The sequence below is a fragment of the Myodes glareolus genome, chromosome 2 (assembly GCF_982192425.1).
Source record: "Myodes glareolus chromosome 2, mMyoGla1.1, whole genome shotgun sequence".
NCBI classification, from domain to species: Eukaryota; Metazoa; Chordata; class Mammalia; order Rodentia; family Cricetidae; genus Myodes; species Myodes glareolus.
In genome coordinates this window covers 45348177-45371271 of record NC_142027.1, presented here as the reverse complement: position 1 = coordinate 45371271, position 23095 = coordinate 45348177, and the positions used below count along the sequence as shown (strand labels likewise).

The following is a 23095-nucleotide window of genomic DNA, read 5'->3' as shown; positions in this document are numbered from 1 at the left end:
TTATCAACAAATTAGGCTGCACTATATACTTCACAATTTTTTTAAAGATATATTGAATTTTATGTGTATGTGGGTTTCCCCTCCGTGTACATTATGTATACGGCATGTGTGCCTGTTGCCTGCAGAGGTCAGAGGGTATCAGATTTCCTGGGAGTTCTGGGAATGGAACCCCCAGTCCTCTGCTAGAGCAACAAATGTCTTAAGTGCTGAACCAATTCTTTAGTCCCATGCTAGCTATTCTGTTATGGCCAAGAGCAACTTGAATGGATTCTTAAATCTGCAAAAACCCTGTAATACAGCATCTGTTTATCTCTCCTGCACACCTGCATCCTTTGTTTATGAGGAAGACAGTTTTCTCCTTTATCTTTATTTCTGTCTTTATTTCAAAAATACAAATTACTCATCATGCAGAATAGCACATTTGTAAAAATAATTTGTTTTTAGAAAAAGACTGTTAAATAGGATTCCATGGTGGATTTCAGTGTATTTTTAAGTTGATGTGAAGGAATATGTGGTAATTACTGAGGATTACACTGCAGCCAAGATGCCAGGGCTCACACTCTCATGGCTAGAGGAAATAGGACTCAAATGAGTTCTAATGGAAGACAGCAGAAAACAAAGGCCTAACTGTCTGTCTGTCCAGACCTGCAGGGCAAGTGTTTTTAGAGAAAATATACTTTTAAATAACACTACTGGCAACCTGGTGCAGATAGCCTTCCTCAGCTGCTGTCAATCAGCACAACAGGAGGAAGATACGACTACACTACCTCTTGGAATCTTGAATTCCACATTTTATTTTTGAAAAATCTTTAAAAAGGAAAATTCAATACAAGCATATTCTGATCATTTACCCAACTGGACTTTCTATGTGCAAATTTGTGTATTAATGAGACATTAATGCAAAATTATTTGTTACAGAATATGTCTGCATAAAGGGAAAGCTAAATTGTCAAAGCATACTATATAAATGCAGGGTTCATTGCAGTTTTAATATAAAAGGTAAGAATTAGTCTATACATGTTATAAGTAAAAGGCATCTAAGTAAAAGGGTTTTACAATTCATTCAAGTTTAGAAAGTATTTGGGTTTTAGAGAAACATCAGGAATCCAGGAAGTCAGAGTAATGTTTAACTTACTGCAGCTTTTCTGCTGGCCACAACTCATAATTAACTGTTCTTCATATTTTATTCTGGCTAATAATTCCTTTACAGAGATAAAATTGGGGGTGGGGATAAAGGACATCAACACTGATGGGTGCTGTGGGAGCTCCTTCAGCTCCTTCAGCCAACAGCCTTTGGACATGGTATCTTAAAGGCTATTGGCTGAAGGAGCTGAAGGAGCTCCCACAGCAGATGGCAGTACTGACTGGTACAGGGGATTCTGTGACTTTGACTGAAGCAGTGTTTGATGTCAACTCCACTGTGTGTGTGAACACGGAGGACAAGTGGTGAACACCTCCTTCTTGCTTCACAAAAATAATGATTACGTAAAAGTATGGAAGTACAGGCAGGCAGAACATAAACTTCCCCAGAATTATATTCTTCCTATACCAATCTATATTTTGGATTATGTCCCTGTCTCCCTAACTTAGCTGGAATTATAGTATACTATACATAGTGGAATATTATTTGTGTTTTAAAAAACAAAGAATGCCTAAAGATTAGTGCAAAACAGACACACTAGTCAGCCATACAGGCCAGGCAGTGTTGGTGTATACCTTTAATCCCAGCACTAGAGGGGAATATAAAATGAGAGGAGGCAAGACTTGCTCTGTCTCAATCTGAGGATTTGTGGAGGCAGGGTTGCCCATTTTCAGTCTGAGGTGGAGGTAGGAGCCAGTGGCTGGTTGCTTTGCTTTTCTGATCTTCAGGTTGAATCCCAATATCTGTCTCTGGATTTTTATTATTTATGCTACATCTGATGCCCAACATTTGGAGGACGAATTCACAAAGAGGCTATTTTGCCTGTGGCTTTACAACCACCAGCACAGGCCAAAACTACATGCATCCAGAGACACTGCCCTACCAGCTAGGTTTTTCTTTTTTCTCTCCCAGAAGGTTCTCCCTGAACCCTCTTCTCTGGCTGCTGCCAAACTAGGTTGCTACCTTCAAATCCAGTCACGCTTTTACTGTTCTACCCAACAGCAATAATCATCAACACTGTCAGCAGATTTGGTAGGACAATTGGAAATTTTTTGTTTTGTTTTGTTTTGTTTTTTGAGACAGGGTTTCTCCGTGTTGCTTTGGTACCTGTCCTGGAACTAGCTCTTGTAGACCAGGCTGACCTCGAACTCACAGAGCTCCACCTATCTCTGCCTCCCGAGTGCTAGGATTAAAGATGTGAGTGACTACCGCCTGACTGACAATTGGGAATTCTTAAAGGGAGGAATCAGTTAAAAGAGTTTTTTTCCCCCAGCATTAAAAAAAATGGGAAAAACCATTACAATGGAGGGACTTGGGTCTCTGTATGATAACATGCTAGACAGCTTGAAAAATGGAACAATTAAATGAGAAGACATCTAATTTAGATGGGAATTATGTAATGTCAATTGTAAACATTATAAACATTATCATTTTTGTTTTATCACTAAAAACATTGATTAATCTGAGTGCTATGATACAGAACTTAGAAAAACCTAATAAAACAGATCACAGAAATATTCAAATCCAGACAGAAGAATTTAATGGAGAGCCAGTTTCAGTACTGCATTGTAAAAATAGAGAGAAGTAGCTTAAGGTTTTCAGACAACCAATCTTAATATATTGAGGAACCTTACAGGAATTGTCAAATGGCAGAGGTTCTGTTACAGCTAACAGGACTTCTGTGCCAATGTTAGATTTAAGGAGATTCAAGGAAGCAATAGTCTCATATGGCGTGCATACTCTTGATGTGGAATTTCCCTCTGTATGCTGTGATTACCATTAATGAAGAAAGAAACTGCTTTGGATCTACAGCAGGGCAGAACTTAGGTAGGCAGGCAAAACTAAAGTGAATGCTGGGAGAAAGGAAGCAGAATCAAAGAGAAGCCATGTCACCCTGCCGGTAAGCCACAGTCATGGCGATACACAGATTAATGGAGATGGGTTAAATTAATATGTAAGAGTTAACCAATAAGAAGCTAGAGCTAATGGAAGAAGAAGTGATTTAATTAATTAATTTAATCACACAGTTTCTGTGTGATTGTTGTGGGGATAAGCGGCTGGGAACAAAAACAAGCGGCCTCTTTACATTCACCCTTTGTGAAGCAAACGTTAAACTTGTGGTCAGTTTGTAATAGAATTATCCCTAAAGACTGGATAGAATTGGCTAACAGTGTTTTAGAGTCTGGTCCACTATTATAATGGAGTACCTGGTTCAGAAAAGAGGCTAAGATTATTGAACAATGGAGTAAAGCTAGAAAAACTTAGAAAATCTCCTAAGATCACATTCTTGGAGAAAGAGACTATGCTACCATAGAAAGGCAAGCTTTCTATAGTGTGTATATGTGTGTGTGTGTGTGTGCGCGCGCGCACGTGAGCGTGTGTGTGTGTATGTATGTATGTATATATGATGACCACACCCTGAATTTATGCCACACAGCTGCTTTGAATGCTTGGGACAGAATTCAGGAAATAGGAAAGAAAACTGAGTCATTTGCTAAAGTTATAGAAGGCCAAAAGAAAGCCTTTACAGATTTCTTACAAAGACTGACTTCAGCAGTAAATAGAATGATACCAAATTCAGAAACAAGACAAATAATAATTGAATATCTGACTTTTGAAAATGCTAATTCTCTATGCAAAAAGATAAGGCTGTTAAAGGCAAGGTCAGTACCTTTGGAGAAATGAATCTGAGATATAACTAATATTGAATTTCATGACCATAATATATTTGGATAGGAGAGTTGGTTTCCATAGGTTTGGAAAAAAAATCAAAATATCAAGTGTTTCAATTGTGGCAAACAAGGTCTCCTTAAAGGGGACTGTAAACAGGGTGTTCCTAGAAATGTTATTTTCTAAGCATAATTTATTAAGAATACTCCAGCATATGTCTCTAAAAACATAAACCACTTTTTGCTTATTATAATAAAAAGCATATTACAGGTAGACCACACAATCCTACAGGCCAGGCAGTTATAGAAAGATCAAATCAAACTCTAAATGATATGTTAAATGAACAGAAAGGGGTGATAAATACCCCAGAAATAGATTGCATAACTCATTATCAACTCTGAATTTTCAAAATGCTAATGAGAAAGGAACAAGAACTGCAAAGAGACAATGAAAAGCAGAAAAAACTACAGAATTAAATCAGCAGATATACTTTAAAGATGTACTGACTTCATAATGAAAATCAGGACATGCATTATGTTGGGGAGAGGGTTTTGCTTTTGTTTCTAAAGGAGAAGAAAGCTATAAATACCATTAAAATTGATAAAGATTCGATTTGAACAAGAGACACATCTTAATTCAAATGAATGATAGTTCATCAAAAAGCATGGCTGTTTAATCTAAACCAACCTACACAACTAACTAATGATTTTTTTTTTGATCAGATATAACTTGCCAAAAGAGAATCTCTTCAAAATTAGGGTTAGGGAAGGGTTTTATTTCTGTCTTTTCAGGAGAATAAAGGTATCCAACTAAGGAATCTGAAGACCATTGGACAAATGAGACATCTGAAGAAAAAGGACAAATAATCAACCCGAAAAAAAATGTCTCAAGAAAACAAGTAAACTGGCCTACTGGTATATCACATTTCCAACAATGAACCATGAGCATGCCTAACAGAAAATTTTTAAGTCTCCATAAGGAGGATGGGGCCCCACAACAATGATTCCTCCAGAACTATGATAACACCACTAAGCTAAAAATCACCACTTAAAGATTGGCTTTGGACTACAAACTGCTCAGAACAATTTCAAGGTGGCTGGCTAAGATGATCCAGCCCTAACAGACTGCACTAGCCAGGACTGAGACAAGCCTTGCACCTTCCCATTACACAGAGACTGAACAACAAATTATACAGCTACCTCTCCCAGGATTTGACAATTAACTCAAATTTTTCTTTTCAGGATTTTTTTTTACGACAATGAGTCATGTCTGCTCTTGGCAGCACTAATCTATTTCAGCAAAGATAATGGGCTTCAAAGAAACTCCGCATGGAGTTTACTTTCTTTGTGGCAAAAGTAAGGCCAACTAGGCAAGAAAATACCCTTGCCTTGGCTGCTGACAGTATGCAGTCCTAATTGGACACAAAAGAGAGTGACTGCCAAACACCGTCAAGACAAGGTAGGGCAGTCCTTCAGAATATCCTGCTTCACAGTAAATTCTGTTGGATATACTAGGCCTGTAAGCCGAAGATAGATGCCCCAACATTGTAAAGAAACTTTGGGTGACAGTCCAAGCAGACAGCTGATTCTGTCATTTCTCACACTGTTTGGAAGTCACTTGTTTGCACTTCCTGCTTACTCAGTTAATAATTATTTCCTTCTTGGGTCTCTGAGGGAGACTAGATAGTCATAGTTTTCCTTGTCTATCAGATGCAGAAAATAAGTTATAATAGAAAGTAAATTAGGTACAAGACTTTGGACTCACTAAGATAGGATAGATAATGGAGTATTTTCTCTGAATTTGTCAAATGCAAAAGGACTAGACATTATTGATACATTAATTGCCTATATATATTGTATACAGTTACTGTACTTATTGTATGGTTTTTCTTATATTAGTTATAGCCTTTTTTATTTTAGACCAAAAAATGGAAAAAATAGTGGCATTATTACTTGTGTTTTAATAAATAAAGCTTGCCTGAAGATTAGTACAAAGTAGCCACACCAGTCAGCCATACAAGCCAGGCAGTGGTTGCACACACCTATAATCCCAGCAGTCACACTAGTTAGAAACAGAGGCTGGGCAGTAGTGGTGTATGCCTTCAATTCCAGCTCTAGAGAGGAATATAATATGGGAGGAGACAGGTCTCACTCTCAGTCTCAATCTGAGAACTGATCACCCTTTCAGTCTGAGACAGAGATAAGAGCCAGTGGCTGGCTGCTTTGCTTTTCTGATCTTTAGGCTGAACTCCAATATCTGTCTCTGGGTTTTGATTATTCGTACTCACAATAGACGCTGACCTGTAATAACTCCAGTGGGTCCAATCTGTTACTTGACCTCTAAGCCCAACAGGTCACCTAGGATCCTCTAGGTTTAGAGCCATGAAAAAGATCCTAAATATTATTTCACTTGGCTCCAAAATAAGCCTTAAACACAAAGATCAAAGACTACTTTACCAAAGACTAGTGTTTGCCATAAAGTTTAAAAATGAAGGAGACTTGGCCTCTTAGGAGAATGAAAGTCTCAATGTGTATTTCTGGCATCAAAATATTACTGGTATCTTTGTTTAAAGTTGGAAAAGATAGCTGAATGTTAAGTGTTTGTCTGAAGAGAGGCTATGAGACTATTAGAGGAAATACATGCAATCATTATTAAAACAATAATAGAACAGAAAGAGGAAGAGAGGCAAGTGTACTGATCTAGTCTTAAATTACTTCATCTCTTACTCTTAAATGTTTTACAATAAGATATACAAACTTATCAATGTATAAAACAATTTATGAGGACAATTTAAAATATAGTGTCTTGTTTGAAATACGTATCAAAAAGTTTACTGTTTCTAGCTCTCTCTTTCTCTCTCTCTACCACCCACCTACCCCACGATTGATTTAAGGACTCAGTATTAGACACACAAGGGCCAGCTCATCTTTAGCATTGGCACAGCCGCCTGCAGTCTGGATCCCTGAATTTCTGTCTTTGGCTAGAGTTTCTGAACCTATAAAATGAGGCAGCTAAAAATGAACGCCATCTATAAATTCTACCACATTCTATTTTTTCTTTGTACACTTAATTTCATCATACAGCCTGAGGTGGAAAAACTCCTGATTAGGTTTTCCCAAAGGCTAGTGACATCCTATAAACATAAATTACTTTCTAAGTACATATCCAACAAGATTATACCTGCTTTAAAAATACTTCTCCTGAAGTACCAACAGGATAGTAAACAAGGAAAACATGCAACATCTATAAAAAGGTCTATATTTTGATAGTTTAAAAGAATAAAGAGAAATTTAAAGGCCCTTAATCTGTGATAATATTGAATTACGCATCTCTATTTAAATCAAGAAATTAAGTTTACAACTAAGTTTTTAAAAATCCCGTCCCATTATTTTAATGTTATGGGTACTCTGTTCTCTGTTCTTACTTGCAAATGAAAGCCCAGGCTGGATATTACGCACGGACTATCAGTAGGAATAAAGTATACTGTTGAACACTGAACGATAGCCACTGAGCAACCTTCACAGAGGACTGCTGTGCATTTGAAATCAACACAAGGTATGGACACTCAAAAGAGTTTAGCTTAAGTACAATGAGAACCCCAAAATTTAGTTAACTATTAGTTGATGCACTTTCTTAAAAACTCATTTTGACTTACCTTTGTCCAAGGATGTGCCTTGATTTGAGGGAATTTGAATTCTGTATAATTTGGGTTCATTTCTCTAATTTGCTCCCTTGTTGGTGTTCCCAGGACCTAAACCAAGAAAAATAAATACTGTCAACTTTTCGTGTGTGTGTGTGTGTGTGTGTGTGTGTGTGTGTGTGTGTGTGTATGCACTGGTTTTACGGAAATAAAAAAATTCCAAACAAATAAAATATAAAACACAAAAGATTTTGTGAGGACTTTTAAATTTGTATCAGTCTGTAAAACATAATATACTACCACAGACATGGTTCTATGGTAAGTATACTGAAAATCTGAGTCACAAAACAAATGAAATTTTTGAGTTCTGTCAACATTTATTTATAATAGTAATAAAAATGACAAAGATAGTAAATTGTAAAATACAATGGTTAAGTCTCAAATCCTAGGATCAATATCTGAGGCACCTATTTAACATATCAAAGCAGACCTGGCCTCCTGGTTCCCCCTCAGCATCCCTCAGTCCCTATCTGTTACAGGATATGGCTACCATACCCCAACCTATACCCAGAACTCTTCAGCCCAGGGGCTAGACTGCTCTTCACTATATCTTCCGTTTTATCAACAATAAACTTTCTCCTCCACCATACCTAGGAGCAGATCTCTGTGAGCTTGAGGCCAGTCTAGTTTACACCGCAAATTCCAGGTCAGCCAAGGCTAGATATGTATGCAAAGCCACAAAAACAAAATAAATCCCCTAACAATAAAAAATAAAAGCCTTCAGAAGAAATTTCTATAAGGAAAATGATAGTATATACTATTAGGGTTACAGCAAGTAGAAGAGCTATTAAAATGATACTGAAAAAGATGAGGAGATACAGTTGACACCAGGTTGTATGTGAGGTGGTACATTACTATTATTATTTAAAAACAGACTGACATTTTAAAGAGCTACAGTTTAATCCTAGACTACCCTCTGAACAACACAACAAGGAAATAAGGCTTAAAAAGCCATGACAGTTGATCTTTACTGTCACCGCGACAGGATGTACTATCACCAAGGAAGACATCTCTAGTTGTCTCTGAGCTACAACAAGCAGATGGGACAGTAGCAAATTCTGTTCATAATGGCAGCTAGGTTAGAAAGCAGCATGCTAATAAAAATAATACTCATTGGTTAAAAAATGAATGACAATGTAAGTCTAAAAGCCAGTGAGACACTATGACAACAAACTGGGTATAGTTATATAAAGTCAACACCACAAGTAAAAGACATTTTAGTAACTCAGCTATTACAGCTCACCTTCAAAACCACATTTTAATAGGTTAGAGAGTATTTCATCTGATTCGCTATGGTTAACTCTGAGCTTTGAAACTGGACAACTGAATTTTTTTTTTATTTTATGGATAGGATGTTTAATAAGGGCCTTATCATTTCAGACACAAAAGGAGGTTCAGATGAATTTTAAAGAAATTGGATTATTATTTTAGTCTCCAGGAAATCTTGGAAGAATACTTATTTCTAGACTTCTTAAAACTTGAGTCCCTCCATAACTTAAACTAGTCCTAAAAGTTTTATGTGCTTTGCTCTATGCGCTTTTCTCCAGGCATGACATTTCGCTGTCCTGGTTAGCTTTAACTGGAAACTTGATGCTATTTAAAGTCACCCAAGTAGGGAGTCTCAACTGAAGAACCGCCTGGGGGAGACTGGTCTGTGAGCATGTCTATGTACTTTTCTGATTGCTAATGGTTTCAGGAGGGCCCAGGTCACCATGGGTGGCAGCACTCCCTGGGCAGGTGGTCTGGACCGTGTAAGAAAGCTAGTTATGTGTGGATCTGCCCGGGAGTCACAGCAGCACTCTTCCATATTTCTGCTGGACTTTGTTGGCTGTGCATGAGTGGTGCAGGAGAATTGTCTGTATTCTGTCAATCATGTATTTTAATAAAGCGCTGATTGGCCAGGCAGGAAGTATAGGTGGGTCAACCAGACAGGAAGTAGAGGTGGGGCAATGAGAATTTAAAAAAAAAACAAAAAAAAGAGGGAAATGGTGCAGGAAGTAGAGGTGGGGCAATGAGAATAGGATAAGGCTAGGGAGGAGGAAGCTCCCTCCGCCATTCCTGCCCAGATCACCAAAGAAGCAACATGTGAGCTGATAGCTGAAAAAGGTATCAATATGGCTAACACAGACAAGAATTATGGGTTACCATAAGATGTAAGAATTAGTTAATAAGAAGACTGAGCTAATGGGCCAATCAGTTTATAACCTTATGGAGTCCTGTGATTGATTTTCTTTGGGATATGCCGGCTGTGGAGTACCAGGCAGGACAGAAACCCCAACAAGCCGGCTGTCATGTTACAAATGGCACGCAGCGTGGATAACTGCATCCACATAAAGCCTGAGACAGCTTGGGAAGTCATTCTAGAACAAAATGATAGCATTGTGCATGGTTTCTTGGTAGCAGCACTCTCTTTGGTGGGCTCTGCTCACTAGAGGCAAGCGCTCTCATTTAAGAGAGGCTTCCTGACTCAGCTTTAGCTGCAAAACCCTGGAGCTCTTTTAAAAGGTCCTGCCACGAAACACTTAGACGGTGTTGATGAAAAGCTGAATGCATGCTTTTCGGTTTTCAGCTGTAGCAGGAAAAAAGCTGTGCTGTTGTAAAATGCCAGCTTTCTGGGCCATCCTGCCAGGGCAAACTCTGACTCTTTCAGGCAGGCAGTCCAACTGAGTGTGGTCTGTGAGCAGAATGCTGCAGCTTGCTTGCTGGCAGGGACCTTAAAACGCCATAGAGTTGCAGCAATAAAAATGGCTCCAGCGGTTCTCTGCCATGAGGCTGGAAAGCTAAGGAATGGGCTGGATCTAGACGTCAAAGCCACGGCTCTCCATATTGCTTAGTAAATTAAAGGCTCATGTGGTCAGAAAAAGAGAGATATACAGTAAAGAGATTCAAAAAGGAAGAAAACCTCTAAATAGTTTACAGTGTGAAAATATATGCAGGCTAAAGGTTAAGTCATTAAAAATAAAAAAGAAAGAAAGAGAGAAGTAGGGTGTGGTGGTACACACCTTTAATCCCAATGCCTGGGAGGCAGAGGTAGATTGACCTCTGTGACTTCAAGGTGTGGTAGCACACACTTTCAATCCCAAGGCCTGGGAGGCAGAGACAGACAGATTTCTGTGAGTTCAAGGCAGTTGTAGCACACACCTTTAATCCCAGCACTGGGGAGGCAAGAAACAGAAGGACCTCTGCTAGTTCAAGGTATGGTAGCACACACCTTTAATCCCAGCACTGGAGAGGCAGAGACAGACAGACCTCTGTGAGTTCAAGGACAGTCTGGTCTACAGAGTTATTCCAGGACAAAGATATACAGACAACCTGTCTCAAAAAGTAAAAGTAAAAATAATAGAGGTTATTATTAAGAAATAATAATAAATTAAAGAAATAGAGGTTAAAATAAAGCCACATAAAGATGGAAAATACACAGAGAATCTTGATACTGTGTGTTATTATGCTCTCTTTGAACTGTGTGAATGCTGAGGAAGAAGCAACAGCTGCCAAAAGGTATTTGTTTATAAATGCTGCTGAATTAATCCAAGATAGATATTTTGAAAATACCTTGGCTTCAAAATTGAAGTCAAAAGGTAAGCTACTTTGGAGAAGAGATTTTGCTTTTGTTTCCACAGAAAATGAGAGGCTGTGGATTCATTCTGAGCTAAGAAAAATCAAATTTGATCAAGGAAGACCACCCGAGAAATCCCTGGTAGGAACAGATGGCCCGGATGTCTGAGTTCTACATCCAGAACTGATTCAAGACTCCTGCCTGAGATGATTGAGACTCATAAGATAATCCAGTTAGGACTTGATTATAACTCTAAATTTTCTTTAGGTCCCCATAAGATTATCAGCGCCCCCAACCAGTTGGAAGTAGCCTGAAATACTACGCCCACATTCCCAACAAACAGACTATGGGTATTTTCCTTTGTTTTAAAAAAAAAAAAAAGAGGGAAATGGTGCGGGAGAATTGTCTGTATTCTGTCAATCATGTATTTTAATAAAATGCTGATTGGTCCGGCAGGAAGTATAGGCAGGTCAACCAGACAGGAAGTAGAGGTGGGGCAATGAGAATAGGATAAGGCTAGGGAGGAGGAAGCTCCCTCCGCCATTCCTGACCAGACCACCGAAGAAGCAACATGTGAGCTGATAGCTGAAAAAGGTACCAAGCCATATGGCTAACGTAGATAAGGATAATGGGGTAATATATGTTATAAGAGCTAATAAGTAGCCAGAGCTAAGGGCCAATCAGTTTATAATCTTAAGGAGTCCTGTGTGTGATTTTCTTTTTGGGGCATGCCGACTGTGGGATACCAGGCGGGACAGAAACCCCAACAAGCTGGTCCTCATGATACACATGAGTTTCCTGATCAGAAGTAATGCTGCGTGACACTCCAGCAAGCAGGCAGGCCATCAAGTTCCCGTCCTGACTTCCTCAATGACGGAATGTGCCCTACAAGTATGAGCCAAATAAACTTTTCCTCACCCAAGGAGTTTTGGTCAGAATGTTTCATCACAGTAACAGAAAGGAAACTGGATTATTCACATAATAAAAGAGGAAGGAATGATGATAAAATTATCACTCAAATGGAAGAGGAATCATTCTTCTACTGTAATAGAGTTTATGACCTTTCCACCTAGGCGAAAGTACCTTCTATTGCTCACCATTCTCTAACATCATAAAAAAGAGGAGAAAGAGTATAAGAATCAGGGACCTATCTGCTACATCTCTTTGGAATGTTGTTTATCCCTTAAACAAAATCATTTCAGTTCTATCTGGTCCCATCCACATTTCTTATAGCTTTTTTTTAACCCACTAGCTACAAATCAACCCTCACACAGAAAACATCAAAACAGAAACTAAATTTATAGTTTCAAAGAAGCAAACAAAGAGCATAGTAAGCATCTATAGAAAGCTCAAAAACAGACGCTTCTTCCATTGGGCTTCTAAAAATATTTTTCTTATTTTTTTTTTTTGAGATTATAGCATTTCCCCTTTCCCTTTCTTCCCTCCAAACCCTCTCATGTATCTCTTACCTCTGCTCCCTTTCAAATTCATGACTTTTTTCTTAATCACTGTTTCTTACACACACACACACACACACACACACACACACACACACACACTTTCAGGCATGACCATATTGGTTGGATAACCAATTAAGTGTACTCTTCCCTGGGAAAGACTATTTCTCCAGACCTCAGAATTCCTTAGTTGCCTACAGTCCTTTATATAGGATTGAGGACTCCACAGTTTTCCCCCAGGGCTTCCTAAAAAATGAGCTGAACAAGGACTACAGGAAGAGACATGCCCAGGAGGTATTAGTTGCTTTTTTTACGGCTCAACACCAGAGGGCACCAAACTTCAACAATGGAACTGTGCAGGCTGTTAGTTTTGTTTAAAGCTACTGTAAAGAAGCTATAATAAAAACGTTACTCCTCTGCTTAAAATTCTGCAATGGCTTGCTAACTCCCTAGCATACAGCATGTTTCTATAGCCCACAGCTCTAGATTCCTCTTTCCTGGTGCATTCACATTCTGTCAACTCCACCATTCACAACTACCACACTGTAACTAAAACACACAGCAGACCTGATTTCAGTTAAACAGCTAAGCACTATAGTGGATGCATTGTTTTCTTGGGAAGCCTTTTCAGACAGCACCATCTCCAATGGGAATCCAGTCTTTGCCTTTGGAGAATGCTCAGCCACCTGAGGTAAACACCCCCTCCCGCATTGTTCCTGGTTGCTTCCTCCCAATCTCCCTTTGAATTCCTTCAGCACAAGAACCTCTACATTCTGGGCCCAATACCAAGACAAAAAAAAAATCCTTCACTGACTCAACAGATGTAGTTAAAGAGATGAATACTTTTTAAAATGATATGTGGTATGCTGGCTAGTTTTGTTACCGTGACAAGCTAGTGTCATGGAGAATTCTCAATTCAGAAAACACCGCCGTAAGACTAGCCTGTAGAGAAGTTTGCAGTGCATCTTTTATGATTGATGCTTGATGTAGGAGGGCCCAGTCCATTGTGGGTAGAGCTACTCCTGGGCTGGTGGTCCTCTGTGCTTTAAGAAAGCAGGCTGAGCAAGTCATGAGACGCAAACCAGTAAGCAATATTCCTCCCTGGCATCTGCATCCTGCCCTGACTTCCCTCAGTGATGGAGTGTGATTCAAGGGCTACATGTAACTTAAAAATAAAGCACATCTTCATCCATTTACTCAGTGACGAACACTGAATAATTTTCAGGTTGATTTCAAATCTTGGTTACTGCAAATGATGCTGCACTAAACATGGGAAAGTACAGCATCCACACCCTCAAGTTTGGGGATACACACTCGAGGGAGAGGGCTTCACCATGTTGTAATTCAACTTTTAGTCTTCTAAGGAACCTCCAAATATGTCTTCCATACTGTTGTGCTAATTCATATTCCCACTAATTGCATAAATGTTCTCTCTTCTCCACAGAAGTGTAAGTGAGGTAAAAGGGTTCCAACTTTATTCTTCTCTCTCTATATATATCCAGTAGTTCAAGTATTCCTGCCTCTGGTGATTGTTTTCTCCTATTGAACTATCTTGGCATCCATGTAAAAAAAAAAAAGTCAATTAGTTATAAATTATAGAGATTTATTTCTTATTGGGGTGCATTATGTGAAACTCCCAATTAATCAATAAAAATATCATATGGGGGGGAAGGTTCAGTGTCCTAATAGCACTCTAAGTTCAAAAACGGAAAAAAATATTTCTTGACTTTCAATTATATTCCATTCATCTGTTCTATAATTACTGCAACTGAACACTTAGTCTTGAGACTAGGACATGAGTCTTCCAATCTATTCTTTATCAAAAGTATTTGAGCTATCAGTCTTTGCTTCATAAATAAATTTATACTTGGGAACAAGTCCCTGTCCTCTCTTAAAAAAGTTGATTATTCTGGGACTGCAGAGATGGCTCAGAGGTTCTAAACTGCTCTTCCGGATGTTCAATTCCCAGCAACTACATGATTGCTCACACCCATCTGTAATAAGATCTGGTGCCCTCTTCTGGCAGGCAGAACACTGTACACATAAAATAAATAAATTTTTTTTAAAAAAATTGACTCAAGGTATCTTCTTCCCTGCTCCCATATTGCCCTTCCTCTAGGTCTTTGGGCAGTAGAGGAGAGAGTACCTGAACTGGCCTTGTCCCATAGTTATACTGATGAATATCTTGAATATGACCATAGAACCTTCATCCAGCGATGGATGGAGATAGAGACAGAGACCCACATTGGAGCACTGGACTGAGCTCCAATGAAGAGCAGAAGGAGGGAGAAGATGAGCAAGGAAGCCAGGACCGCGAGGGGTTTGGTCCACCCACTGAAACAGTGTGCCTGAGCTAATGGGAGCTCACCAAAGCCAACTGGACTGGGACTGAACAAGCATGTGATCAAACCGGACTCTCTGAATGTGGCTGACAATGGGGGCTGACTGAGAAGCAAATGATAATGGCACTGGATTTGTCTCTACTGCATGTACTGGCTTTGTGGGATCCTACTTTGTTTGGATGCATACCTTCCTAGGCCTGGATGGAGAGGGGAGGGTCTTGGACTTCCCACAGGGCAAGGTACCCTGCCCTCTCTTAGGACTGGATGGAGAAGGAGGAGGGTCAGTGGGGGAGTGGGAGGAGGGGAGGAAGTGGAAATTTTGAATGGTATTATTTATAAAGCAATAAAAAATAAAATAAATGTATCACAGTATTAAAAAAAATTGACTCATCTGTGAGAATGTAAACCACTGACATAAAAGTGGAAAACTGTTTGTCTGCTATATATTCACAGGAACCAAACATTTAAAAAATTTCTAGGCGAATCTCTGCGTGAGTGGAGTAGTTAAAAAAGGAGTATTAAGTAGGAAGAGAGGTGGGAGATATCTGGAAAACCCTGGATTAAACCAAAGCCCAAATAAACAGCAGTCCTGTTTCAGAAGTTCTGGAAGTATCACTCACTCCCTTTGAGACACAGAATCTGTTTACAATGCCCAGTTCTTGTCTCAAAAATACCGAACAGCATTTTGTACACTTTCAAGTCTTCTACAAGATTGCTTTGTGTTCTTCTATGACTTCCACTACTTCTTTCTAATCTTTAAGAAAAAAAGCAGTATTGTTAATAAGGTTAAGGATTCAGTCTGAAATTAAAAATTGGCTACCAAAAAATGGTCTCACTACATAACCCAACTAAACACAGACTGAAAGATGATGACCAACCACTGGCCTTTTCAACTGTATCTGGACACAGTGACATTGAGCCTCTATTTTTCCTTATATTAAAAGGAAAAATTTTTAATATGAAATAGATCTTAAAATAATTTAATCATGGGGCTAGAGAGATGTCTCAGTGACTAACATCACTGGCTGCTTTTCCAGAGGATACAGGTTTGATTCCAGAACCCATGCAGCAGTTCACAATGATCTATAAAGCCAGTTTGAGGATCCAAGGGATCAAACACCTTCTTCTAGCTTCTGGGATCACTATGCACACAGGTAATACACAACTATACAAGAAGGCAAAAAAAAAAACCCTTCATATGGTAAACATAAAAATAAATCTTAAAAAAACTAAATGTTTATTTATTATTATTATTTTAAAAACCTGTTCTATACCACAGCAGGCTAAATAACTTACAATTCCTTTCTCCTTTTTTATCCCTATGTGTGTACACGTGTACATGAAGGCCCAAGGTCAGCAACCATCTTGGTCACTATTCCACAATATTCATTTACATAGGGTTTCAATCTAAGCCAGAGCTTGCATATTATAGCTACTCAAGCAGCTTACTCTGAGCTCTCTCGGTAGAAAATGTCAGGCCCAGTCAACACTCACATGGGTTTCTGGGGACTCAAACTCTGGTCCTCGTGTTTGTACATGTTTTCACATCTGGATCATTTCCCCACTGTTTAAATGTTGTTCTGTACTTTTTTTTTGGGGGGGGGGTGTATGGCATTTTTGGTTCAAAAGTATACCTAAACCATCTCACCTTGATTATTTCCACCAACTGATCCACACCACTGTCCCCAGGAAATATTGGTTGTCCTAGCAACAACTCAGCCAACACACAGCCTGCAGACCATACATCTGAAGAAAAAAGAAGGGGGGGGGGTTATAACACTATAATTTGAGGTGAAATCTATATTTTATTTTTATCACATAGCACCGGTTAAATCCAAATGACAATAATTTAGTCAGAATCAGTGACGGTTTCATTCCAAATATTGCTTATTAAAAAAATCTATTCATATGCTTGAACCCTTTTTATTTTTTAACAAATACATTTTTTTTATAAGTATTCATCTCTTACAGTATGTGTGTGTGTGAGTAAAGAAAGAGAGAGACAGAGAGTCACACATAGAGAAACTGGGGCTGACTCACTATGTAAGCCCTAGGTTGGCTGGAATTCACAAGAGATCTGCTTGCCTCTGGTTCCTGTGTGAACATACAAATCTTACACAGCCTTCGGAACCAAGATCAGGGCTGGAGAGATTGCTCATCCATTAAGAGCACTTTCTGCTTTTGAAGAGAACCTCATTAGATTCCCAGCATCCAAATGATGGTTCACAACCATCCACAGTTTCAATTCTAAGAAATTTGACATCCTCTTCTTACCTCTATAGGCACTAAATATGGATGTGTTATCTGTATGCATATGCAGGCATATATATGTATATATATGTGGTATATATAGCAAGCAAAAACCTTTATATACACAAATTTTAAAAACTTTAAGAAGAAAGCATATTAGATCTAAAAATGGGCCAAATTCATGCTTGTTAGGGCCCCAAAAGTCTTAGCTTACATAAACGTTCCATGTGTTAAATTTGCTCTTGGGGACCACTGAGTTAATAAATACACTAAGAAAGTCACCTTCTATTCCTATCGTTCTTTAGTAACATTGTAGTACTCCTCATAGCAACCACGAAAAGTATGGAGAATTAGTCACCATCTTCATTTTACAGCTCAGAGAGAGGACACCTGATGTCAGTCGCAGCTTCCCAACCCCATGTACACACAATTAATATGTGAAATAAAATCATTTTGTCCCTTACCAAACCTAGCCTTAAGTTTGATGTGCCTTGCTTTTCAGATCCAGAGGATCATGGTGTTTGTGCTGACACAGCAAATGTACTAGAACAGGTAAGACAGGTTAATGAAGATTTCAACTCTTCTCTAATCCTTGTATCACTAGGTATCTCCAGTGAAACTTTTAAACAATCAGTGGGTGTAGCTGAGCTAATGAGTTAAGTTGACCAAAAATTAAGTAATACATACAGTAGAAATTCAAAAATTTCTACTATCAATTACAGTATTAACATTTTAAAAAGTAACATTATTAATTGATCAATTATCTAACTAGGTATCAGGCTCAGAAGTAAATATTTCAGGAGAACTAGAAAACTAATACAGGACCCACGAGATAGCTCAGGAGATAAAAATTCTTGCATTGCATGGCTGAAGGCCTGAGTCTGATCCACAGAACCTACATAAGGACAGAGACAGAGCAGACTCCAAAGTTGTCCACTGACCTCCGCATGCACCCCTGCCTCATTAATCTTTTTTAAAAACTTAATAAAAGAGCTATAGTACTTACACTTCATTTGAAACTTTATAAAACTTTACAAAACTTTTCAAAACAAATGCATTAACCAACTACAATACAAAATATACTTTTATAATTCAAATGCTAAAAAGCATATTTTTATGAAAATACACATTAAATTATAAAAGGTTAAAAAATTTAGATCTACACATTTCAAAAATATATTGCAGCCATGCCCTTTCCCTGTTGGAGAAACTCTAAGAATCAGGGTGCAATGACCAGTTATAAGCACTATATTCGGGTTTTGTACTCACCTATACTAGAGGTATAATCAGTGGCTCCAAAGATCAACTCTGGTGCCCTATAGTACCGAGAACAGATATATGAAACATTGGGTTCTCCTCGGACCAGCTGCTTTGCACTAATGAAAAAAAGAGAAATAAAAAGCAATCTTTAAATCCATACATCAAAGAAACGAGCATTTCCACACACCACATTTACCTAAGCCCTTGTAATAATGCAACACACTTGTAACTGTTTACAAGGAAAGAAATACACAATCTCATCAAACTGGTATAAAAAAGTAGTAACTGTTAAAGGAAGCATTTGTCAAGTGTTACGTAAAGAACAAAGAGATTAAAAATTACAAAAGGATACACATTTTGATTTTTTTTTTTGGTTCCCTGTTTCCTGAATTCTGTTTCTGAAATATAAAAATGGTTGCCAGGCACAGTGGTGCAATCCCAGCACTCAGGAGGCAGAGACAGTTGAATCTCTGTGAGATGGAAGCCAGTCTCGTCTGCATTGAGACTTCTTGGTCAGCCAAGACTACACAGGGAAATCTTGTCTCATATATAATAATTAAATAAAATGTAAAGATAAGGGGCAGGAAATTTAAAGAGTGAGACTAGATCAGAATAGATGAATGTATCAATACCCTTCACCTACATGCTTTTTTTAAAAAGAGTAAGAAACTGCCCACTGTTTTTAAATTGGACTTCTGACTCAGGATGATCAATTCAAGGTTGACATAACCAAACTATCCATGCTTTTATACTCTAGTCAGTTTGCTTACTGTCTAAACACCTGTTACTAAACAAACTGCAAAAAGGCATTCAACTTCAGGAGAAAAACGACTCAGAACCTATAAATTCTATCTCTATTTACATAATATTACAGTTTTGTTCCTAAAGTACTTTATAGGATATAGACTTAAACACTGACGTGAATGAATTACAGTGTCCCTCAGATGACCACACTCCGAATCAGCAAGCTGACCTACGAGATACACTGACACAGGAGATAAATACACACAAAATCAAAGCAGAAAATATCCGAGCTAAAGGTACAGGAAGGCAAAGACACAGCCAGGAGAAATGGTCCTTCAACCTAATGTCTAGGCTTCCTTCCCCCAATTTACTTTTAGTCAATGATGATGCTAAACTTGTTTCCCCTTCATTAGCAGTTTCGAAATTTAACCTTCTCAGGCCCCCATAAAACAACCACTTGATACATTAAGAGTGTTTTCAGCCATCAGAAAATCAAGATACTTAGGACTTTTCTATCTTCAGAAGTATACTTTGGAGGCTTAGAATATAGCTCCTTGATAAAGTAGCTGTCTAGGATGTAGAATTTAAACTCCAGCTCCCAAACAAATAGCAGGACATTCCCTAAGTTCCATGCCCTAAGTCCCAGCACACCACTGGGAGGCAAAGGCAGTGAGTTTCTAGGACAGAGAGGGCTACAGCGAGACTCTGTCTCAAAACCAAAATAAACAAGATCCACTTTTAATTGACAAACAGATTCTTAAATATTGTAAGAAATTTCACAGTAAGTCAAAATTATATAACTGACAACTTTTACAGCCTGGATATTCTACCCCCTCAATACTGATGAAGCTAACTTTTTCTTTTGCAAGTGAGAGGTTTTGACTCTCTAACTTGTGACCTCAGCGATTCTGGTCCTTAGACATTCCATCCCTTCCTGCTACTACCAGGCCTTTCTTCACCTAGTAAAAATTATTAAGGACAACATAAGACTGTTTGACTAAATTTCTGCCACCCTAGTACCTAAGAGCATAGAGTGTCTCCAAAGTCCTACCTCAGAGTTGGTATGAATGGGCTACTTCCATACCTGTGTAAGTTCCTTCTCCAACTTATCAGAACAAAGCCACTTTACATCCCAAGAGAACCCCAGTGTCAGCAGTGCTCTGACAGTACTTAGCAGTTGCTCTCCACAGTGAGGCACTGCACAGGTAACAAGTCCTAGCTGATCCAGGCAGCTTTTCCTACGTGAAATACGCTGTGGGGCTCTGTTCCAACCACCAAATGTGAGTGTTAGATGCTTATTTTCAGAGAGCCACAGCCTGCAGAGTGAGATACTGGGAGGGTTTATAATCAGAAAATTGCAAACAGGAATGTTTGAACAAGGTGCGGAATGAGAGGAGGGACCAACTTACTGACAGAGCAGATTTGTTCACTTTCTTCCAGTATCTCCCTGCACCCAGGGAAAATATATCTGTTGTTAAACCTACAATTCACTCTGCAGTTTGGTGTAAAGTCTTTATAAAAGACGAAGAAGTATAGATACCAGCAAGTATGGGTCAATATATAATTGGTGGTGCCAAGCTGAAAAAGAATTTCTAACAAGGATGGAAAAAAATTAGACAGGAGGGAATCCAAGTTATAAAGACAGAGGTTTCAGAATTAAAGGGAGAGTTTTGCAGGCGGCTGTCACAGAGTATGGGTGATGCTCTATTCTGCTATGGACACAGGCTTGACTGCACGTGGGAGGCTTACAGCCACTGACTACCAAAAGTGAAAGCATTGAGTTTTTCCACTACGAAACAGTGTATGATCAAGAAATCGGTTTAAGAAATCAAACTAAATACAGTTTCTCGATGTTCTACCTCACTTTTAAATTGAGGTTAAAGTGAAGTTAAAAGAATGTGTGTGTGTGTGTGTGTGTGTGTGTGTGTGTGTGTGTAAAACCTAAAAAAATTTATTTGTAATGACAATGGAGCATACACACACACACACACACACACACACATTACATAAACTCAAGCAGTACTAAAGATGAATAAGTATGCAAATTTCTCAAGTACATAATAATCTGAAAAATGTCCCATCCCACAAGATATCATGTCCGGGACATTACATATTAATTTAGAAATAAGTCATGCTCAGGCATGCATGTGTTTTACACCACACTCACCCCCATTAGTTTTCAAACCAAAGCATACTACCCCTACAGTACTAACGAGCAGCAGTTCTCTTTTTGCCTGGGTTCACTATGTGGCTTAGCTCAGCCTCAAACACCTTAGTCTGCCAAGCACTCGGATTATCAGTAGGTGTCACCACAGTCGTACTCCTGTGGAGGTCAGGGGACAACTTGCAGGACCAAGTCATTCCAGGGATCAAACTCAAGTTGTCAGTCTTAATAGCAAATGCCTTTCTCAAGTGAGTCAGCTTGCTGGCCCCTGAATTTTCTCCTTTAATACTTCCTAGATGTCATTCCTTTCTAGTTCAGACAGCTCCCTCATGCTTTCCTCAGTGGCATGTACAACACTGTATTTGTATATATCATAATTTGTTTGGACATTTTATTGCTACCAGATATTAATAAACAATTATATTATTATTAAAAAATCTCTACTAAACATACCTAATCTCTCAACATGTATAAGGAAAATAATCCTCAAAAGTAACATGTTAGATGAAAAGTACACAAATTTATTATTCCAATACAAATTATCAAAACCATCCTCACATGGAACTACAATAATTTATATTCCCTGAGAAAGGATTACAGGGCCTGGACTACCACTGTAATATATTGAAGAGAGTATGAGGGAAGGGGAAGTGAGTAAGAAAACTAGCTTACCTTCCAAAGTCACAGAGTTTTAATACAGCTGTATCAGGATCCAACAAGAGGTTCTGTGGTTTAATATCTCGATGGCAGATTCCAAAGGAATGGATATAGGCTAAACTTCTGAACAGCTGATACATATACAACTGGAATAAATAATAGACATTAATTCAATACCGCTGGTTTCAAACATCGCTGAATCGTTATGCAGTAAATGAGTAACATTCTTGGCAGAACTTGGAAAATGATGATTATTAGTACACAGTTTTCCCCAAACAAGTTTTATGCTATTTCTATATAAATTAGGAAATCAAAGTATCATAAAACATGTATTTATGCTATTTTTTAGTAATTTAGTAAAGGATCCAGGCATGGTGACATACAACTGAGGCAGGGGAAGTCCAAGTTTAAGGCCTACCTGGGCAACTCAGTGAGACCATATCTCAAATTAAAACGTAAAGAGGCCTGGGGATGTAGCTAAGCAGTAAAGAACTTGCCCAGCAGGCACCAAGTCCGGGGCTTAATCCCCTTCACCCACTTTAACATCTCACCTCAAGACAGCTGGATAGATTTTTTTACTTAAAACACAGATGAAGAGCTGAGAGAGAGGGAGAGAGAGGGAGGGCGGGCGCATAAAAGCCATATGGGTGACAGATAGCACCTTTTAGATCAGAAGCCAGGTTCATTATTCTTTCTAGTATCTCAGGTTATAAACGCATAGTGTCATATTAGTATCATTTATCTTTCTGAAATGTTAGCTTTTTTTTTGTCTTTCTGAAATTATTAATCGAGGCCTAGGAAAACTCACAGGTAGAGTAAGAAATCTAATCAATTGCCTATTGAGACATCAGTAACTCTGCTAGTAAGTAGTATTATCATCTTTCAGAATAATGTAGATTTCCAAAGCCATTTAATAAGAGAGGCCGGGGGATCTCCAAGTTTGATGCCAGCTTGGTCTACAGAGTAATCTTCAGGACAGCCAGGACTGCACAGAAAAACCCTGTCTTGAAAATCCCAAACAAACAGATGCCACTGACACCATGATGGTAAATCTTTTGTTTGTTTGTTTGTTTTGTTTTGTTTGAGACAGGGTTTCACTGTAGTATTAGAGCACGTCCTGGAATTAGCTTTTGTAGACCAGAGCTCGCCTCGAA

General features: G+C 38.6%; 1 protein-coding gene across 2 annotated transcripts in view; it reads right to left on the bottom strand.

Annotated features, from left to right (window-relative positions):
* Positions 1-23095, bottom strand: part of Gsk3b (glycogen synthase kinase 3 beta) — a 138827-nt gene that overhangs the window by 35495 nt on the left and 80237 nt on the right. For both annotated transcript variants that reach the window (XM_085685634.2, XM_048422883.3), the window contains exons 5-8: positions 21957-22087; positions 18386-18492; positions 16515-16612; positions 7467-7562 (exon numbers count right to left, since the gene is read on the bottom strand). In XM_085685634.2, the coding sequence (XP_085541760.1) occupies positions 7467-7562; positions 16515-16612; positions 18386-18492; positions 21957-22087 (432 nt within the window). The remainder of the gene's footprint in view (positions 1-7466; positions 7563-16514; positions 16613-18385; positions 18493-21956; positions 22088-23095) is intronic.